Here is a 15,710-nt window from a genome sequence, read left to right as displayed (position 1 = left end):
GTGGTTGTCTTTTTATTTTTTTATTATTGTATATTTATAAAATTTGAAATATATAAATTCATAACCATTACTTGTTATCTATTTTTTATGCAAAATCTTAAATTTGTCACTTCAACCCATTGATATCTCTATTTGAGAGGTTATACTTCTTTTTAGTTTTTTTTTTTATCTAATTTTTATTTTTATTTATAAATTGCATTTAGAAAAATCATAATTTTATAATTTTAAATTAACCAAAGGTAATAAAATGAAAAAAAATTATATATATAAAAAATAAAACATAAATCAACTACGTTATTCTAGGCCAAGTAATGTCTAAGGAGTCTGAAAATAAAATTGAATTAATACTAAATGATAGGAAATTATAAATATATAAATTTAAAGATAAATTATCGTGATACGTGATCAATTAGTTGATACACTGGTTCATTTTACGAAAAACATGAGATAGGATGTAGTTTCATGGTTGGCGTAACAACTCTTTAATTTTTTTTATAATGTTTAAGGAAGGTTCGATATTAGACTATTGAAAAAAATGAATGATATTTGTAGTAAAAATTTTACAAAATGTGAAGTGATATATTTTTAACAAATGTCTAAAAAATAATTTGTTCGGATTAGGTTAAACTAAAAGGTCAAAACAATTGCTCGAAGAAAGGGGCAGACGTCCTTTCGCTTTCACGTTTCAAATTACCTTCCGCTCGGCTGCGGGTAATGTTAAAGCTGAACCGACGGTGAAATTCACTTAAAAGAACTTTTCACCACCCCACCGCCTAGGGTGATATGAGATTACCAGAATTTTACCCCACACGCGCCTCTTACTGCACGTGAACCACCTCCAAAATCTACCATTAGCAGTTGTATTTATTTACCTCGTTATTTGCGGGCCCCACAAAGAAGCTCTTCAAAACCGAATCCAACGGCGGAGATCTCGTCCTAGGATCCATCTTAGGGTTTACTTAGAAAAAAACGTCCTACCTTATATTACTCTTCTCTGTTCAGTTCAATTCTGTTTGCTTTAGCTGCTACTCCTCCTTTCAAACCTCTCCTTTTTCTTTCTCAACCTATTTTCTCACGCGCCGCCGCCTCTTCCTCAGCCGGCGGCAAATATCCAGTTCCGTTTCTTTCCCTTCCCTCTCCTCGCTAGCAAAAAAAAACCAAAAAAAAAAAGAAAAGAAAGTTTGCTTCATTTGTAGGAAGGTTTATCAAAGCACTTGGGTTTTAGCTTGTATCGTTTATTGTTGATTAATAACCAGAGGAGAGGGAAGAAAAAACCCCAAAAAAAAATAAGAAAGATAGAAAAAAGGAGAACTTCGAAAAAAAAGGGTTTTTTTGGGTGGTTTTAGCTGTTGTTTCAAGAGATGGCACAGGTTCAGGTTCAGGGGCAAAATGGAAGTGTTAACAATGGAGCAGGAGGAGGGAATAACCAGTTTGTAACGACGTCGCTCTATGTTGGGGATTTGGATTTGAGTGTGACGGAAACGCAGCTTTATGAGTACTTTACCCAGATGGGTCAAGTGGTCACGGTTCGGGTTTGCAAGGATTTGTCAACCCGCAGGTCTCTTGGTTATGGCTATGTCAACTATAGCAACCCTCAAGATGGTTAGTTTTCGTTTTTCCTCATTTCTACTTTTATTATTATTATTATTATTATTTTGTGTTCGTGATGATTTTGGTAAGTGTAGATTCGATGGTTTCAGTTAAATTTAGTTTTACTTTCCTTTATTTGCCTTTTTAATAATGGATAGATGCTTCTATTGGTATTTAGAATGTTGTTATAAGTATGATTGATAAGTTTTAGCTTTACTTTTGCATATAGTTTGGCTGATTATAAAAGGAAAGAAAAGGTGATTAATTTTGGTTCAATTTGAAATGGATGAATGGGAGTGGAATATTGATGGGTGTTAAGGTGCTCACATTAGCGATTTCAAATAGATTTTTTATACCTATTTTGTCCCTTGAAGCATTTTCATACCTATTTTCCTATGAAATATTTCAAGTGAACATTTATATGTTCAAGCTGATCTAGGCAGGAAGTGAAGATGCAAGTTTAGAGTGTGTTTTCTCTAAAGTTTGTTCTTCACATATATTTTCACCGATGCTTATCTCCTGTTAGATGTAAACTCTGAATTTTTATAAAATAAATATAGCAAAGACCATTTTCTCTCAGTTTGGGTCGGTGTAATTAGTGAGTATTTATTTGGGGCTTCTCATTCTTGTTTATTTCCATATCTTCCCAAAACAACCCATAGACATTATATTGTAATATATGCTTGCTTGGCCGTTTTTGGTAAACCTGTAATGGGTGAAAGGAAAAACAGGAAATGTCATGTTGAAAGTGCTTGTGAAATACACAGAAAAAGAGAAAATTTAAAGATAGGCACAACAGAATGTGGGATCCTAGCCTAATGGAAAGAGAGTAATGCTTAGTATATTTTCACTTCCTAATGCTTCTTTGTTATCTTATTACGCTTCCATGTAATTTATCAACCAAGTTAGTCTCTATCAGCAAGGTGGAGACAACTCAAGCTGTGGCGTTTTATATTAGTACATATTATTTGGGGAATATTTTATTAATACTTTGTCTTCACCATTGATCCTAGAAAATAAATGTTTGCTCTTTACTATGCATGACATCCTGTTATGGATTTACTGACAGCTGCAAGGGCATTGGATCTTCTGAATTTCACTCTTCTAAATGGAAAGCCAATCCGGATTATGTATTCCAACCGTGACCCTAGTCTCCGTAAGAGTGGCGCTGGGAATATATTTATCAAGGTAATAAAAATTTGACAACCATGTGTTTTCATTTGCAGCTCTTTCTTATAAATCTGTGCTTCAAAAATCTCATATGGTTTATTTTATTGTTTTTTTTCCATGCTTGTTGGATCTGGCAGAATTTAGATAAGGGAATTGACCACAAAGCTTTGCATGATACATTTTCTGCATTCGGAAACATTCTCTCTTGCAAGGTAGCCACAGACTCCTCTGGCCAGTCAAAAGGTTATGGCTTTGTCCAATTTGACAATGAGGAATCTGCCCAAAAAGCAATAGAGAAGTTGAATGGTATGCTATTGAATGATAAGCAAGTCTATGTGGGCCACTTTGTTCGCAAGCAGGAAAGAGACACTGCTATTAGCAAGACAAAATTTAACAATGTCTATGTAAAGAATCTCTCAGAATCAACAAGTGATGAAGATTTGAAGAACATTTTTGGCGAATTTGGTACAATCACTAGTGCTGTAGTGATGAGGGAACCGGATGGGAAATCCAAGTGCTTTGGGTTTATTAACTTTGAGAATGCAGATGACGCTGCTAGAGCTGTTGAATCCCTCAATGGAAAGAAATTTGATGATAAGGAGTGGTTTGTTGGGAAAGCTCAAAAGAAATCTGAAAGGGAGGTTGAACTGAAACTTCGATTTGAGCAGACCATGAAAGAGGCAGCTGATAAATTTCAAGGAGCAAACTTGTATGTTAAGAATTTGGATGATAGCATAAGCGATGAAAATCTTAAAGAGCTATTCTCTCAATATGGAACCATAACATCATGCAAGGTTTGTTATTTGTTTTCTAGAATAATTAAGTTCGTCCAGTTCTGGTAATCAGTTGGCTGAAGCCTATTTTTAAATGTGACAGGTTATGCGAGACCCTAATGGAATAAGTAAAGGATCAGGGTTTGTTGCATTTTCAACTCCAGAAGAAGCATCTAGAGCTGTAAGATGATAATGCTGTCCCTACTTTCATGAGTTTATCATAAGCTAATAGCGTTTTTTTGTTATCACAGCTTGTGGAGATGAATGGCAAAATGATTGTTAGCAAACCTCTGTATGTTGCTCTAGCACAAAGGAAGGAAGATAGGAGAGCCAGGTTGCAGGTATGTTGTCTTGATATTTGCTTTGGGCCTTGACCAAACTGTAATTGGGCAAAAGATGGTTTTGATTTTTAAAGCATGAGCTGCACTTTCTTTTACAGGCTCAATTTTCTCAAATGCGACCGGTTGCAATGCCACCTTCAGTTGCACCTCGTATGCCAATGTACCCACCTGGTGGTCCAGGTCTTGGGCAGCAAATATTCTATGGCCAAGCACCTCCTGCTATTTTTCCACCTCAGGTAACTATATATTTTACATTCTATTTATTGGCATTACTAGTCATATGAGGTATATTTTAACTCCCTGAATTAATCAATATTATATTATTTGTACATTTGTTTTCTGAAATTTATTGTTTATGGATTTTGCTTTTTGTTAGCCTGGATTTGGATATCAACAGCAGCTTGTCCCTGGTATGAGGCCTGGTGGGGCTCCCATGCCAAATTTCTTTGTACCGATGGTTCAGCAAGGCCAGCAGGGTCAGCGTCCTGGTGGCAGAAGGGCTGGGGCTGTTCAGCAAAGTCAGCAACCGGTTCCATTAATGCAGCAGCAGGTTTGTTTCATCAATTCATGGATTTTATAATATCTTTGCTACATACTGTCATATCTCTAAATAATTTATCTGATGGTTGATATTTAAATGACAGATGCTACCCCGAGGGCGGGTCTATCGTTATCCACCAGGGCGTGGTCTACCTGATGTTTCAATGCCTAATGTTGCTGGAGGCATGCTTTCTGTTCCATATGATATGGGTGGCATGCCAATGCGTGATGTCCCACTTTCTCAGCCAATTCCAATAGGAGCCTTGGCCTCAGCACTTGCAAATGCTAGTCCTGATCAGCAGAGAACAGTATGCACTGCTTTGCTTCATTTTTTTGTAACTTCTATGTTCTGTACATCTATGCTGTCCAAGTTTAGATTATACTTGTAGCATAATATGAGGGTTTTTTTTCAATTTTAAAATATTTAATTGCAAAAACCATGTTGAAGAGATATCCTAGTTTCTTACCCCTTAATTAAAAAATATTTTGAGTTCCCCTATTGAGATGTGAACTTTTATTTTGCATTTAATTTCCTAGAAAAAATTGCTACGATTTTTTTGTGATTAATCATTTGTAAAAAGGTTCAAACAAGTTTGTGGGAAAAGCTTAACTCGCATTATTTTGGGTAACTCAAATTTTTTACATTGGGTGAAAATGTGCAGATGCTGGGGGAGAATCTCTATCCGCTTGTTGAACAGCTTGAGCCTGATGCAGCTGCTAAAGTTACAGGGATGCTTCTGGAGATGGATCAGACTGAGGTTTTGCACTTGCTTGAGTCACCAGAAGCTCTAAAAGCCAAGGTTGCAGAGGCAATGGAGGTTCTGAGGAGTGTTGCTCAGCAGCAGCAGACTGGTGAACAACTGGCCTCATTGTCATTAAATGACAACCTTGTCTCCTGAGTTTGAATGCATGCTAGAGTCTTGTCTCCTTAAACAGCATGGTAGTGTGTGGCCTTTGTTGAGTTCAAATGAGTTGCTTCGGTAGGAGGATAGGAGCTGGTTTTGATTCTAATACCTTCTCAGTGCTTTGGACTTTGGTACCATTGCTTTCATGCTTTTATAGTTTGTTGCTATTATGTCGACTATTATGCACTTTGGATTGAATTGATTGTGTGCCTTCGGGATGAAAAATTTTGCAGATTCATGAGCCACGTTACTTATGGTTCTTAATTGCTTTAGAAAGCGGATTCGGGAGCTGTTTGTATCCCTAGTATGATGATTTTACTAGAATAAAGAAAGGCTTGTGATTTCAAACGCTATATCATTACAGTCGGAGACTGCTAATCTGCTATATGCTCAAAAGGTAGACACCTCCTCAGTGGATTTTCAACTTTCAAAGCCCAAGTTCGAATATTGAGAAAACAAAATAAGGTAACAGGCTAATTGTTTGGCCAAAGGCCTGCACCCTGGGAAAGAGGAATCTGAAACCACAAACGCCAGGAGACTCGAATGAAAATCAAATCTAGCCCGTCATGTTCCGTATTAGAGAGAGGAAGTACAATATCATGAGCTATTCTATAAACAAATAGAAACTATTAATTTTTATTTAACTTCTAACTCGCTGAAATTTTAGGACAAGCCCCTAAGTTGCTAAGTCAATATGTATTCTATGCACAAAAATGACAACTATGCCAGTAACTCGACCCTTGGCCGCATACCTAACAAGTGCATACCAGCTTGTCAATATAGTTAGAAACACGCATTCAATACTAAATACAAGCTTTTAAAACTTTCGGCAATCTTTTCATCAGGCATCATTTTAATTAGCACGCCTCAATCTCAACCCTACATCAGCCTCTCGGTCATGCCGGATTAATCCAGTGCCCATCAGATTAGAAATCTGTGTTTCAGACGAGGTCCCTGCCTCACTTTGCTTCTCTTCTGAGTCTTCCCCATAGTTATGAAGTCGGCGACCAATAAGATATCGGTCATCCCGTATAGAATTGTGGAGGTTAGTGAACCATACATGAAATCTCTTTGCACAAAAGCACAAGAAGCTGAAGCCAAGGCATCCTAGCCACGCAAATCGATATACAGCAGAGTTGACCACTAATGGATAGCCAAGCACAGGAAACACCCCTCTGGCTAATACGTAAGGTACACATAAGGCTGTCAGCAGCTTCATTATGATGGGAAATACAATCTCCCGCAATACCCAAAGGCCCTGCAGTCTGGAGAAACCATCTTCTCTCACCCTTTCAAATTTTACTCGCCAGCTTTCATCTACCAATGGCATCATATGATCCAGCATAACCTGCATAAATAACAAACCAACTTCTAATCCTTGGGGTGGATAAATCTCCTCATTACAAGATAAGAAACTAAAAATTTACTAGATGTTAGCTTCTTTATTGCAAAACCAACAATAACCATATCAATATTCTGCTGCTCATTTTAATTGGTGGTATAACACTTACCAGTCTAGTCCAGATCTTAAGAAAAATGAGACCCAATGCCCAGTCCTGATAGAGGAGGAAAACTGGGCTTTCATCTACAGGCACCCGCATTGGCACAATCACCAAGAGCTCAAAAAGCAGACCAATAAGAACAGGAATGACAAAAATCTGCGCATTCCAGCACCAATAAAGATCTAAGAGTTAGAATATGTGTAACTCAGAAACAAGTAGAAAACCAAATTATTCCAAATGACATACCCATATTGATAAGAGCATGAAGCTCTTGATGACAATGGTACCCCACTTCCAAATTTGGCTAAACAGAACTGCAGCCCTCTTTGTTCTAATGTGCTCAATGGAGTATCTAGCCCCAGCTATGGCTGTCCAAATGACATAGCTTCCAATGATGAAAGCATAAAGATCTAAGATGAGAAACAAAACAAGAACCAATTAGCATTGAATTACAAACAAGACATTACAACAAGAAAAAAAGCAGTCAACCTGCATTACCATTGCACTTAATGCCATGAGTTATTGGGAGAAGTGGAATGGAATTGAAAAGTGCACGTCCAAGTGATATTGGCACTACTATCAAGGCAGAGTTAAAGATAAGCAAAGTCATCCAGGCAACCACCAGCAAGAGGACAATGCGAAGTACAAAGCCATACCTGCTAAAAAATGCATAAACAAATCTTAGGTAGTGTTTGGTATGAAAGAAGTGAAAGGACATTCCCTGCACTGTGTCTAATTAAATTACATTGTAGTATTTAATTTGCAACAAACTACTACAATATAAGATTGCAACGCAATCACATTATAACCAAAAGATGTAACGTGATTACAATTCAAAACCAACACAATCACATTACATTATACTTTGCAATGTTGTTAAAGACATTTTTACCCTTCAACTTTATTATTTTGTTAAAGGCATTTTGTAATGTTATAATTAAAATAAAAAATATTAAAACAAAATATATAATATAAGAATTAGAAATTAAAATAAAATAAAATATACGAAATTAAAATTTACATAATATAAGTAAAAGAAATTAAAATAAATATATAATATAAAAATTAAATTAAATTAATGAAAATAAAATATATAAGATTATAATAAAAAATAAAAATAAAATATATGATATTTAAAATATATTTAAGAGATGATATTATATAAAAATTAACAATAAAAATTACAAGAATATTAAACTTGCATTTTAATAAATAGGGATAATTTTGAAAATTAACATTACATTCTCGAAAAAGTACTTGTAAACCAAACGCTGGAATGTTATCTTCTCTGCATTTTAATCATTGTTTTGTTTGTATATCAAATGCTGTAATATTATTTTACTTGCAATCACATTACCTGTAATCATATTGCATTATAAAATATCAAACGCCACCTTAGTATAATGTAGAGTCAAATACCAGAGAAAATATTCACGCTTAAGAAAATGTAATAAAATAAATTGAAAAAAAAAAAAACAGAAATTGTGTTACGTCTACACTAGTTAACAGGCTTAACTACTAAACGTCAAAAGATGCCATTAGCAAAAAAATTTAAAAAAAACCTTCTATGATAACTCTTCATTCTATATTTTCTTATAATTTATAAATTGATATAAACGCCAATCTTCGTACAATGACGGGCACAAAGTATTCAGTCTTTATAGAAGAATTTGGTAATTAACTACTTAAGCAAACTTCATTTGGATGAATCAAATATAAAAGAACATTTCAAATACTCATTTGAAAAAATGGTATAAATAGGAATTAATATATGACATTCATATCGTTCTAACATGTCTAAACAAAATAAGTAGTTAAAATCTCTTGCATTTATAAACTATACAATATCAATCATCAAGAATAACTGCCTTCCAAGTGCAAATTCAATGTTAAATGATATATTTTATGTTAATTGCATAAGCCAAACCCACAAATTCTACATCATGAATCTACAATCTTAGACCAAAGGTGCATGAAAATATACCATCAAACAAACAAAACTATAAAAGCTACGGTAACTTCAATAAATACAATGACACCACAATGTAAATCAGACCCATTTTGTAACATTGTAAATCAAAAGCACCATATAACTTACTCTGAATCCGTTTGTTCGTCCCCGTCAAACTCCTCCACAACATTGGAGGTCCCTGATGCAAGAAGGCCTCTATTTGGATCATCACCAGCTGCAAGTGCAACCATGGCCCGTTCCTGTCCACCTAGTTGCACAACCTGTAGTCTATCCTGCCGTCCTAGTTCCCCGTTGGCATTTTCCTGACCACTACTCTCCTCAGGTTTGGGAAGTAAAAAATCGGTTAAGCCTAATGCCCAGCCAACTGCAGTAAACCAGTAGCGGAGAAGAGACTTGATTGTCGTCCGCAGTTTAAAATGCTCAATGGCAAATGGAATGCATATTTGAAAGAGAAGCATGTCAGCTGGAATCTCAGTAAATGGATCAGATACCCTGCAACAAGCAAATTATTTAAATGTAAGCTAACAAGAAGTACATATGACTTAAGGAAAAGGTAAAGGTATGCGCCAATCTTACGATATATCAAGTGGGAAAACAGAGGGTGCCATCCTCATAGCAAGCTTGACTGGCAAAAATACCAGCATCACAATCAAACTCCCATATACTGCAACAGATAATAACACCCTCCGAGCATGCTTGTGTACAGGATCATCAATTAAATCACGGAAGGGATTATAGTTTGGATCAGCTGGATCTCGAAGAAAGTACAGAACTCCATTACGTAAAACCTGCCCATGACAAGAAAAAGAATATTAACAGACTAATATTACAAGAAGATCATGATTAACAAATAAACAGTTGATATCATCGAATGGTCAAGAGCAGTACCCCTCGAAGAAGGCTGACAAAGATGCTTATTTGTAGCATGTATACAATTCCTACAACCCAATGAACCAATGAGCTTGCTAAAGGTGAAACTGAGAAGAACTGAACCCTTTGAGACATTGATTTCCCAAACATCCTTATAGTACATACATCTAGCCACCATCCACACATCAAAGGAAACACTCCAAGCTCAATTACAAGCAGGAACGCAACTTTAATCATTGTCATCAAATGCCTCATTGCTGCCAAGAACTGCCTGAAGAGGGACGGAATTGTCTCAGCTATAGAAGCAATACCATAGAACCTCCCCATTGTCAAAGGCTCACCCCTAGTGTACCTAATCAAAGTGACAATACCCAGATAGAAGAAGACTAAGGCGAATATAAACATGTATCCAATAGCAAGAGTTGTAACATCAGAAAGCCTTGATGCTCCAATAGTTGATCCTTTCAAGAGATCAGCTGAAAATGGTGCGCTTGTGTTGCTTGAAACTTCACCTATTCCACTAGAGTTTGCTTTCAACATTTCTGCAACCTGGCCAAGCATGCCATTTTCCTGGCCTTCAGATGTCAAATTCGTAACAGCAGTTAATGCATTCTTCAATGTAATATTTGCCAAGGAAAGGGCAGTGTCTGTCAGTGGCATGACTGCTGAGAGGACAGGACCGCTTGCAGATGAGAAAAACCAAGATACATAATAGAGAATAATCCGGCCGAGAGAAAAAGGCACAAAAATGACGACACCAAGGAATATCATATTGCTCGCTAGAACCTGCAAGAATCAATCATTAAGTCATTCAAGAATCTCATGTTAACCAGGGAAAAGGGCCAAATTTGAATTTTGTTTCTTTTCTGAGTATCTAGAGTTCCGCAGATCATCAAATTTATAGCTCTAAAACAATAAAATTTTTATGGAAAGAATATCATTAGCATATCACAATAATTGTGCTAATTCTCCACATAATGGAGATCTGCACCCCTGGCTGACATCACACAGTTTGAAGTAGTACCATATGAAGGAACAACCATAAAATTGTAAGATTATAACTAGCGTCAGAGTCATGCATAAAATTATATAGCAATACACTGCCATCTAATGTCTGTATTTTGGAAGTGGAACCATTTAAAGGAACAATAATAGAGGCAAGAATCGCACTCTTTAACAAGGAAGATAAATAAAGAAAGTTTCCTTCATTCGATATATAACAAGTCGAACACCATCCAGCATCCAACCAAGAAAAGGGCTGAAAAACTGCTCAAGTTTGTTGTGCAACAAAGTCCCAAACTATAAGTCTGCTATTAATTCCAATTTAGCATCAAAAGCCAGTGCCACTCAACACATTCACACAAGCACGCCCAACACATTCACACAAAGGTGCACACACACGTACAAATCAACTTTGTTTTGAAGGTGACATGTTGATAAGCTAGTCTCAGCACATAAAGGTTCCCAAGAAATCACTAACAAAAAGGCAAGGCAAGCACTTAAATAAGATCGGTAAGAGATTGTCAATTGGAAAGCCAGTGCTTAAGGGCAGATAGTAAAATTAAAACAACCAAAGAGACTTACAGTGAATGCATTCTCAACCAAATGGAAAACAGGACCCTGCATGCCAACAAGCTCATCAAAAGGTACATCCTCGGCACCGTCAGCATCATCCAGGCCATCAAACATCTGTTCAACATGAGCTTCAAGACGAGCTGCCTGTATTTCCCACCTAGCAGCCACATTTTCAGCATTCCTTCTGATCATTTGACCAGCTCCACCAATGCCTTGCACTCCACCAGCATCTTCACCATTACCATCACCAGCAAAATTCCTATTAGCTTGTCCAGGGGGTCGCCTAGCAGCACGGGCACCATTCCTATCCCCTTCATCTTCTCTCTCAGCCTCTTGTCCTCCAAGCTCTCGAAGATGCCGGAAATAGTCCCTCAAAGAAGTGGCTCCAAGAAAAATAAACACAATGCTAGCAGAAAGTAGGAATCCATGCAAACAATCAGTAAGAATGATTGTGGTGGAAATATGGCTTAAGAATAATCTCTGAGCTTCACCAAAACTCCTGACAAAAGCCAACCGCCATATCCAAAAGGTAATGAAAGGTATAATGAGGAGCCAAACTGAAAGTACAAAACTAAGGCGCAAAAAGAACTGCAGAACATGACAAGCTTTCATTGCCATCCCAACAATAAACTCCTGAAAAGGAAGCCTTGCTGGAGCATTCTCAGCATACACAGGGGAGAAAGAAAATGCATGCTTGCAAACCTGCAAAGAAAACCCTTAAAGAATTAAAATCACACAGCAAATGTACCTTTTGAAGCATAAATATTTTTCTAAAAATAAACAAATGAAGAGAGAGAGAGAATCACATGGAAAACATGTCTATTAAGCATAACTTTAAAGAAAATAAAAAATTTAAAAAAAATGAGAGGAAAGGGAGAGAGGCATGGACATAAACAAGGAAACAGAGAGGAAGAGGAAGAGAACTAGCTGACACATGCCAGTATTGAAATGCCATAAGAAAATATGAATTGATGAGAAGCCCATCCCCACAATATGGAAATGGAAAGTAATGTAGAGCTGCTAACTGCCTCGAAAGCTGTAAACCACATTCATGGCTTTGCAATGTGTTACTAACATGGAAAGATTGTATGTACGTTATGCATGCTTTATAGCCTTCAAAACCAAAAGTTCAAGGATAATATCTAACAGCATTAAGTTGGCGTCTTTGATTATGTGTTAATGACATTTAAAAGGAAAATTAAAGCTCGAGTGCTTTCACAAGAACTATTATTGCCACCCGTATTCATTCAAACTTAAAGAAGTTAGTTGTAGCTAATGAAGACTCTGATCATGCAAAACCCATGTGAATCATCAGAAAACCATGTGCTTCTCCCCATATGACTGCAAATACCATTGAGTTTGAGACATAGCTCAGCGCAATCAACACAACAAAAAAAAAAAGTTGTTCTTTTTTATTTTTCAATAATCCAGCAACGGAAGCTCTCAAGATTGCAACTTTCAAAGGCAGTCTTTCTTATAAAGTAATCAGCAAAAAGAATTACAAGAAAATAAAAGAAAAGCCCAAAATTGTCTTCATTTCTTAATCACCTTTGTTAATCGTCATTCAAACACCAAAGCAAGAGATTTAATTAAAAAATAAAAACCTAAAACCCCAACTAGATTTAACATAATTTACTAAACTACCTCTCATTTCTACCAGAACTAATTACAAAAAAAAAACTAACCTCGCATTGGCGAGCATTGCTGTGATTAAGCCACTGAAGAAGGCAATCCTGGTGGACAAATTTGATGCTGCCGCTACACGCGCAAGGGTATCGAAGCGGATTTTCTGCATCCCCGGGGTTTCGGCAGATCCTGCAAACGTCTTCCTCTTCTTCTTCCTCCTCCATCTCCGCATCATACTTCGCCGCCACCCCCAACGATCCCGGCAACGCCGTTGATGAAGACGCGTTTTCTTCCTTCTCTGACGATGTGGACGATGTTGATGGCGACCGCTTTATGCTGTCCGCAATAACGGCGGCTGCGGAGGAAGTGGGGGTTTCGCCGTCCAGGGGAGGAGAAGGCGGCTCCGCGCGGGCGATCTCCATCGGGCGAGTTGGCTCAGTAAGATTGCGGGGAGAGGGTCCGAGACGGGCGAATCTTGCGTGATTTTATAATTTTTTAGTTCTCCTTTTTATGTTGGTGGTGACGACGGGTAGACAGACTTTGAGATGAGTTCCCTGAAAATTGTGCTGCCGAGTTTGCCCCTCGCTTTTTCGTGTTCGTTTTATAGTGCAGGATAATATGTCGGCTACTCGTAGGAAGGAAACTTTGGCTACGTGGAATATACTTATTGGCTGATCTTTTGCCTCTACTTTAGAAAAATAAACGCGTTCTTATCTAAAAATTTTATTATTTTTAATTAAATGCATTTTCATATATATATCTTGGGAGTTTAAATTTTTTGTGATCTTCAATAAAATATTTCACTTATAAATTTCATATAAGTATTTTTTTTATCTCCTACAATTTCTGTAGTCATCAAAATACTTATTCCGAATATTAAATAATAATATCTTATGATTTTCATTAACCCAAAGTTTCATTTGATTTTTGCAAAGAGGGAAACAAATTTGCCTTACCAAGTCTCCTCTATTACTTGCTGCTTATAATTTGCAAATTTGGGGTCAAAACTCAAAACCGTGTCAACAGTGAAACAAAAAACTTTATTTTAATCAATGCGTGGATTCAATTCTTGTATACATATATTAAAATCATTGATTAAATTCCTGTTTTTTTTTTTCAAGTCTATCGTTATAACAACTCGAGTCTAAGTATTATTGACCTAATAATTTTTCAGACTTAAACCTCGTGATTTTTAAAAACTTTAACTCAAGTTTTTAACATTCATTGATTTAAACTTTTATATATGTTTTAACAATTACATTTATATATGATAAGATGGGAAATATCATAACCATCCTCTCATGCAAAAATGATAAATTGAAAACGAATGTATTTTGCTTTTTTAACTTTATTTATTGAATAAAAAGAGATAGTTTCTATTATTAATAAGCTTGTATTTTTTTATTTTGGGACTATTTAGATGTTCTTTTTACAAAAATACTAAAAATAATAACTACAAAACAAAATTGTGATATAAATATTGTGAGAAAACATTTAAAATTTGTATTAGTAAAATATGGGTGATTTTAGAATAGGGATAAATTGGGAAATAATAACGAGGATAAGAGTTTTAACTCATTTAATTTAAAATATAATTAAAAGAAGGGGACCAAACCAAATTTATGAGCAACCAACCCCAATTTTAATATTGTCCATCGGCATATGTAGCAATAGATTAAACAATTTTGTATACGATATGACATGAATTTAAACGAGTTTAAGTTTAGGTTAATCATGTTTTATGTAATTGTATTAATACGGTTAAGATACAAATAAATCGTTTATTAACCGTGTTAAACTCGCATAAGATATGATTAGTTAATAATATTATTGTGTATCCATATAACTTATAATCCATTTATTATCTATTTATTTAATAGTGTTCACATGTTATGTAACATATTTAGTACATAATTAAGATTCATTTATTAATCCATATAAATATAAATATTTTTTATTTATTGATATTGAATTTTATTATATTTGATAAATATTAAGATATCTATAATTTTCAGTAATAAATTTGAATAATAGAATCATATTTTACTTGTATGTATTTCAATTCAATTGTTTTAATAGTGTTAATTGTATTAATCATGTAAACAATGTCATAAATTCATATAAATTTTAATCGTATTAATTGTGTCGTATAAAATTTTACCCAACATGTTTAATAAACTTGTTAACCATGTTGTTTTGTGTTATACGTTTATTAAATTTATTCATCTATGTAATTAAGATATTGACACGATTAATTAATCATGTCGTATTCATATTTATCTATATAATTGTTAAAATGATATAATTAAAACACAAGTACATAAATTGTCAAGTCTATGTAACAAACACCCTCTTCAATGTCTTAGTTTAAAGCCCATTTAATGAAATTTTTATGATAAAAAAAAGAGTTTGATCTAATTATTATAATCATAATTATAATTGATTTGACAATTAAGAGCTGAATTATCAAGAAATTATTTTTTTAAAGAATATTATTTCTTGTTTTGTGTGTCTATGTTTTTAAATTATGTATAATAAAAAAATTTATATAAATCGAGAGTTTCGAATATCAAGATTAATAAGTATATAAAAAACATATCAATATCGTCTATTAATTTATAAGAGAGAATTTCAAGAAATACCTTTAATAATTTATCGATGAAATCATTTTTAATTTTAATATAATTAATTAACATTACTCAAATATTTTCTCCTAAATAAAAGAAAAAAAATTAGTATCGATACTAACTCAAACAAATAGCCTTTAGCCCAAATTAAGTTGACCCATCCGAGGTTCGGCCCAATAGGGGACTGAGAAGTAAGGTTTTCAAGCTGGTCAGTGGTCT

At 35.1% G+C, this 15,710-nt stretch overlaps 2 protein-coding genes across 3 annotated transcripts; one reads left to right on the top strand and one right to left on the bottom strand.

Moving 5' to 3' along the window:
• LOC18607966 (polyadenylate-binding protein 2) lies at positions 995–5,544 on the top strand. The gene is made up of 9 exons (XM_018115386.1): positions 995–1,602; positions 2,660–2,778; positions 2,898–3,554; positions 3,637–3,714; positions 3,785–3,874; positions 3,973–4,110; positions 4,251–4,424; positions 4,519–4,722; positions 5,077–5,544. The coding sequence occupies exons 1-9, from the start codon at positions 1,362–1,364 to the stop codon at positions 5,311–5,313; spliced, it is 1,938 nt and encodes a 645-aa protein (XP_017970875.1). The 5' UTR covers positions 995–1,361; the 3' UTR covers positions 5,314–5,544.
• Positions 5,864–13,432, bottom strand: LOC18607965 (probable E3 ubiquitin ligase SUD1). Of its 2 annotated transcripts, none has more exons than XM_007042415.2 (9): positions 12,924–13,432; positions 11,248–11,940; positions 9,682–10,449; positions 9,370–9,581; positions 8,920–9,285; positions 7,320–7,480; positions 7,068–7,231; positions 6,831–6,977; positions 5,864–6,667 (listed from the first exon to the last, which is right to left on the bottom strand). In XM_007042415.2, the coding sequence occupies exons 1-9, from the start codon at positions 13,284–13,286 to the stop codon at positions 6,173–6,175; spliced, it is 3,369 nt and encodes a 1,122-aa protein (XP_007042477.2). In that variant the 5' UTR covers positions 13,287–13,432; the 3' UTR covers positions 5,864–6,172. The 2 variants fall into 2 exon arrangements, with proteins under 2 accessions (XP_007042477.2, XP_017970874.1); XM_018115385.1 differs by having other exon boundaries at positions 7,320–7,477.

This window comes from Theobroma cacao, chromosome 2 (assembly GCF_000208745.1).
Source record: "Theobroma cacao cultivar B97-61/B2 chromosome 2, Criollo_cocoa_genome_V2, whole genome shotgun sequence".
Lineage (NCBI taxonomy): Eukaryota > Viridiplantae > Streptophyta > Magnoliopsida > Malvales > Malvaceae > Theobroma > Theobroma cacao.
Note: the sequence above shows the minus strand (reverse complement) of the source record. Positions and strands in the feature narration are given on the sequence as shown.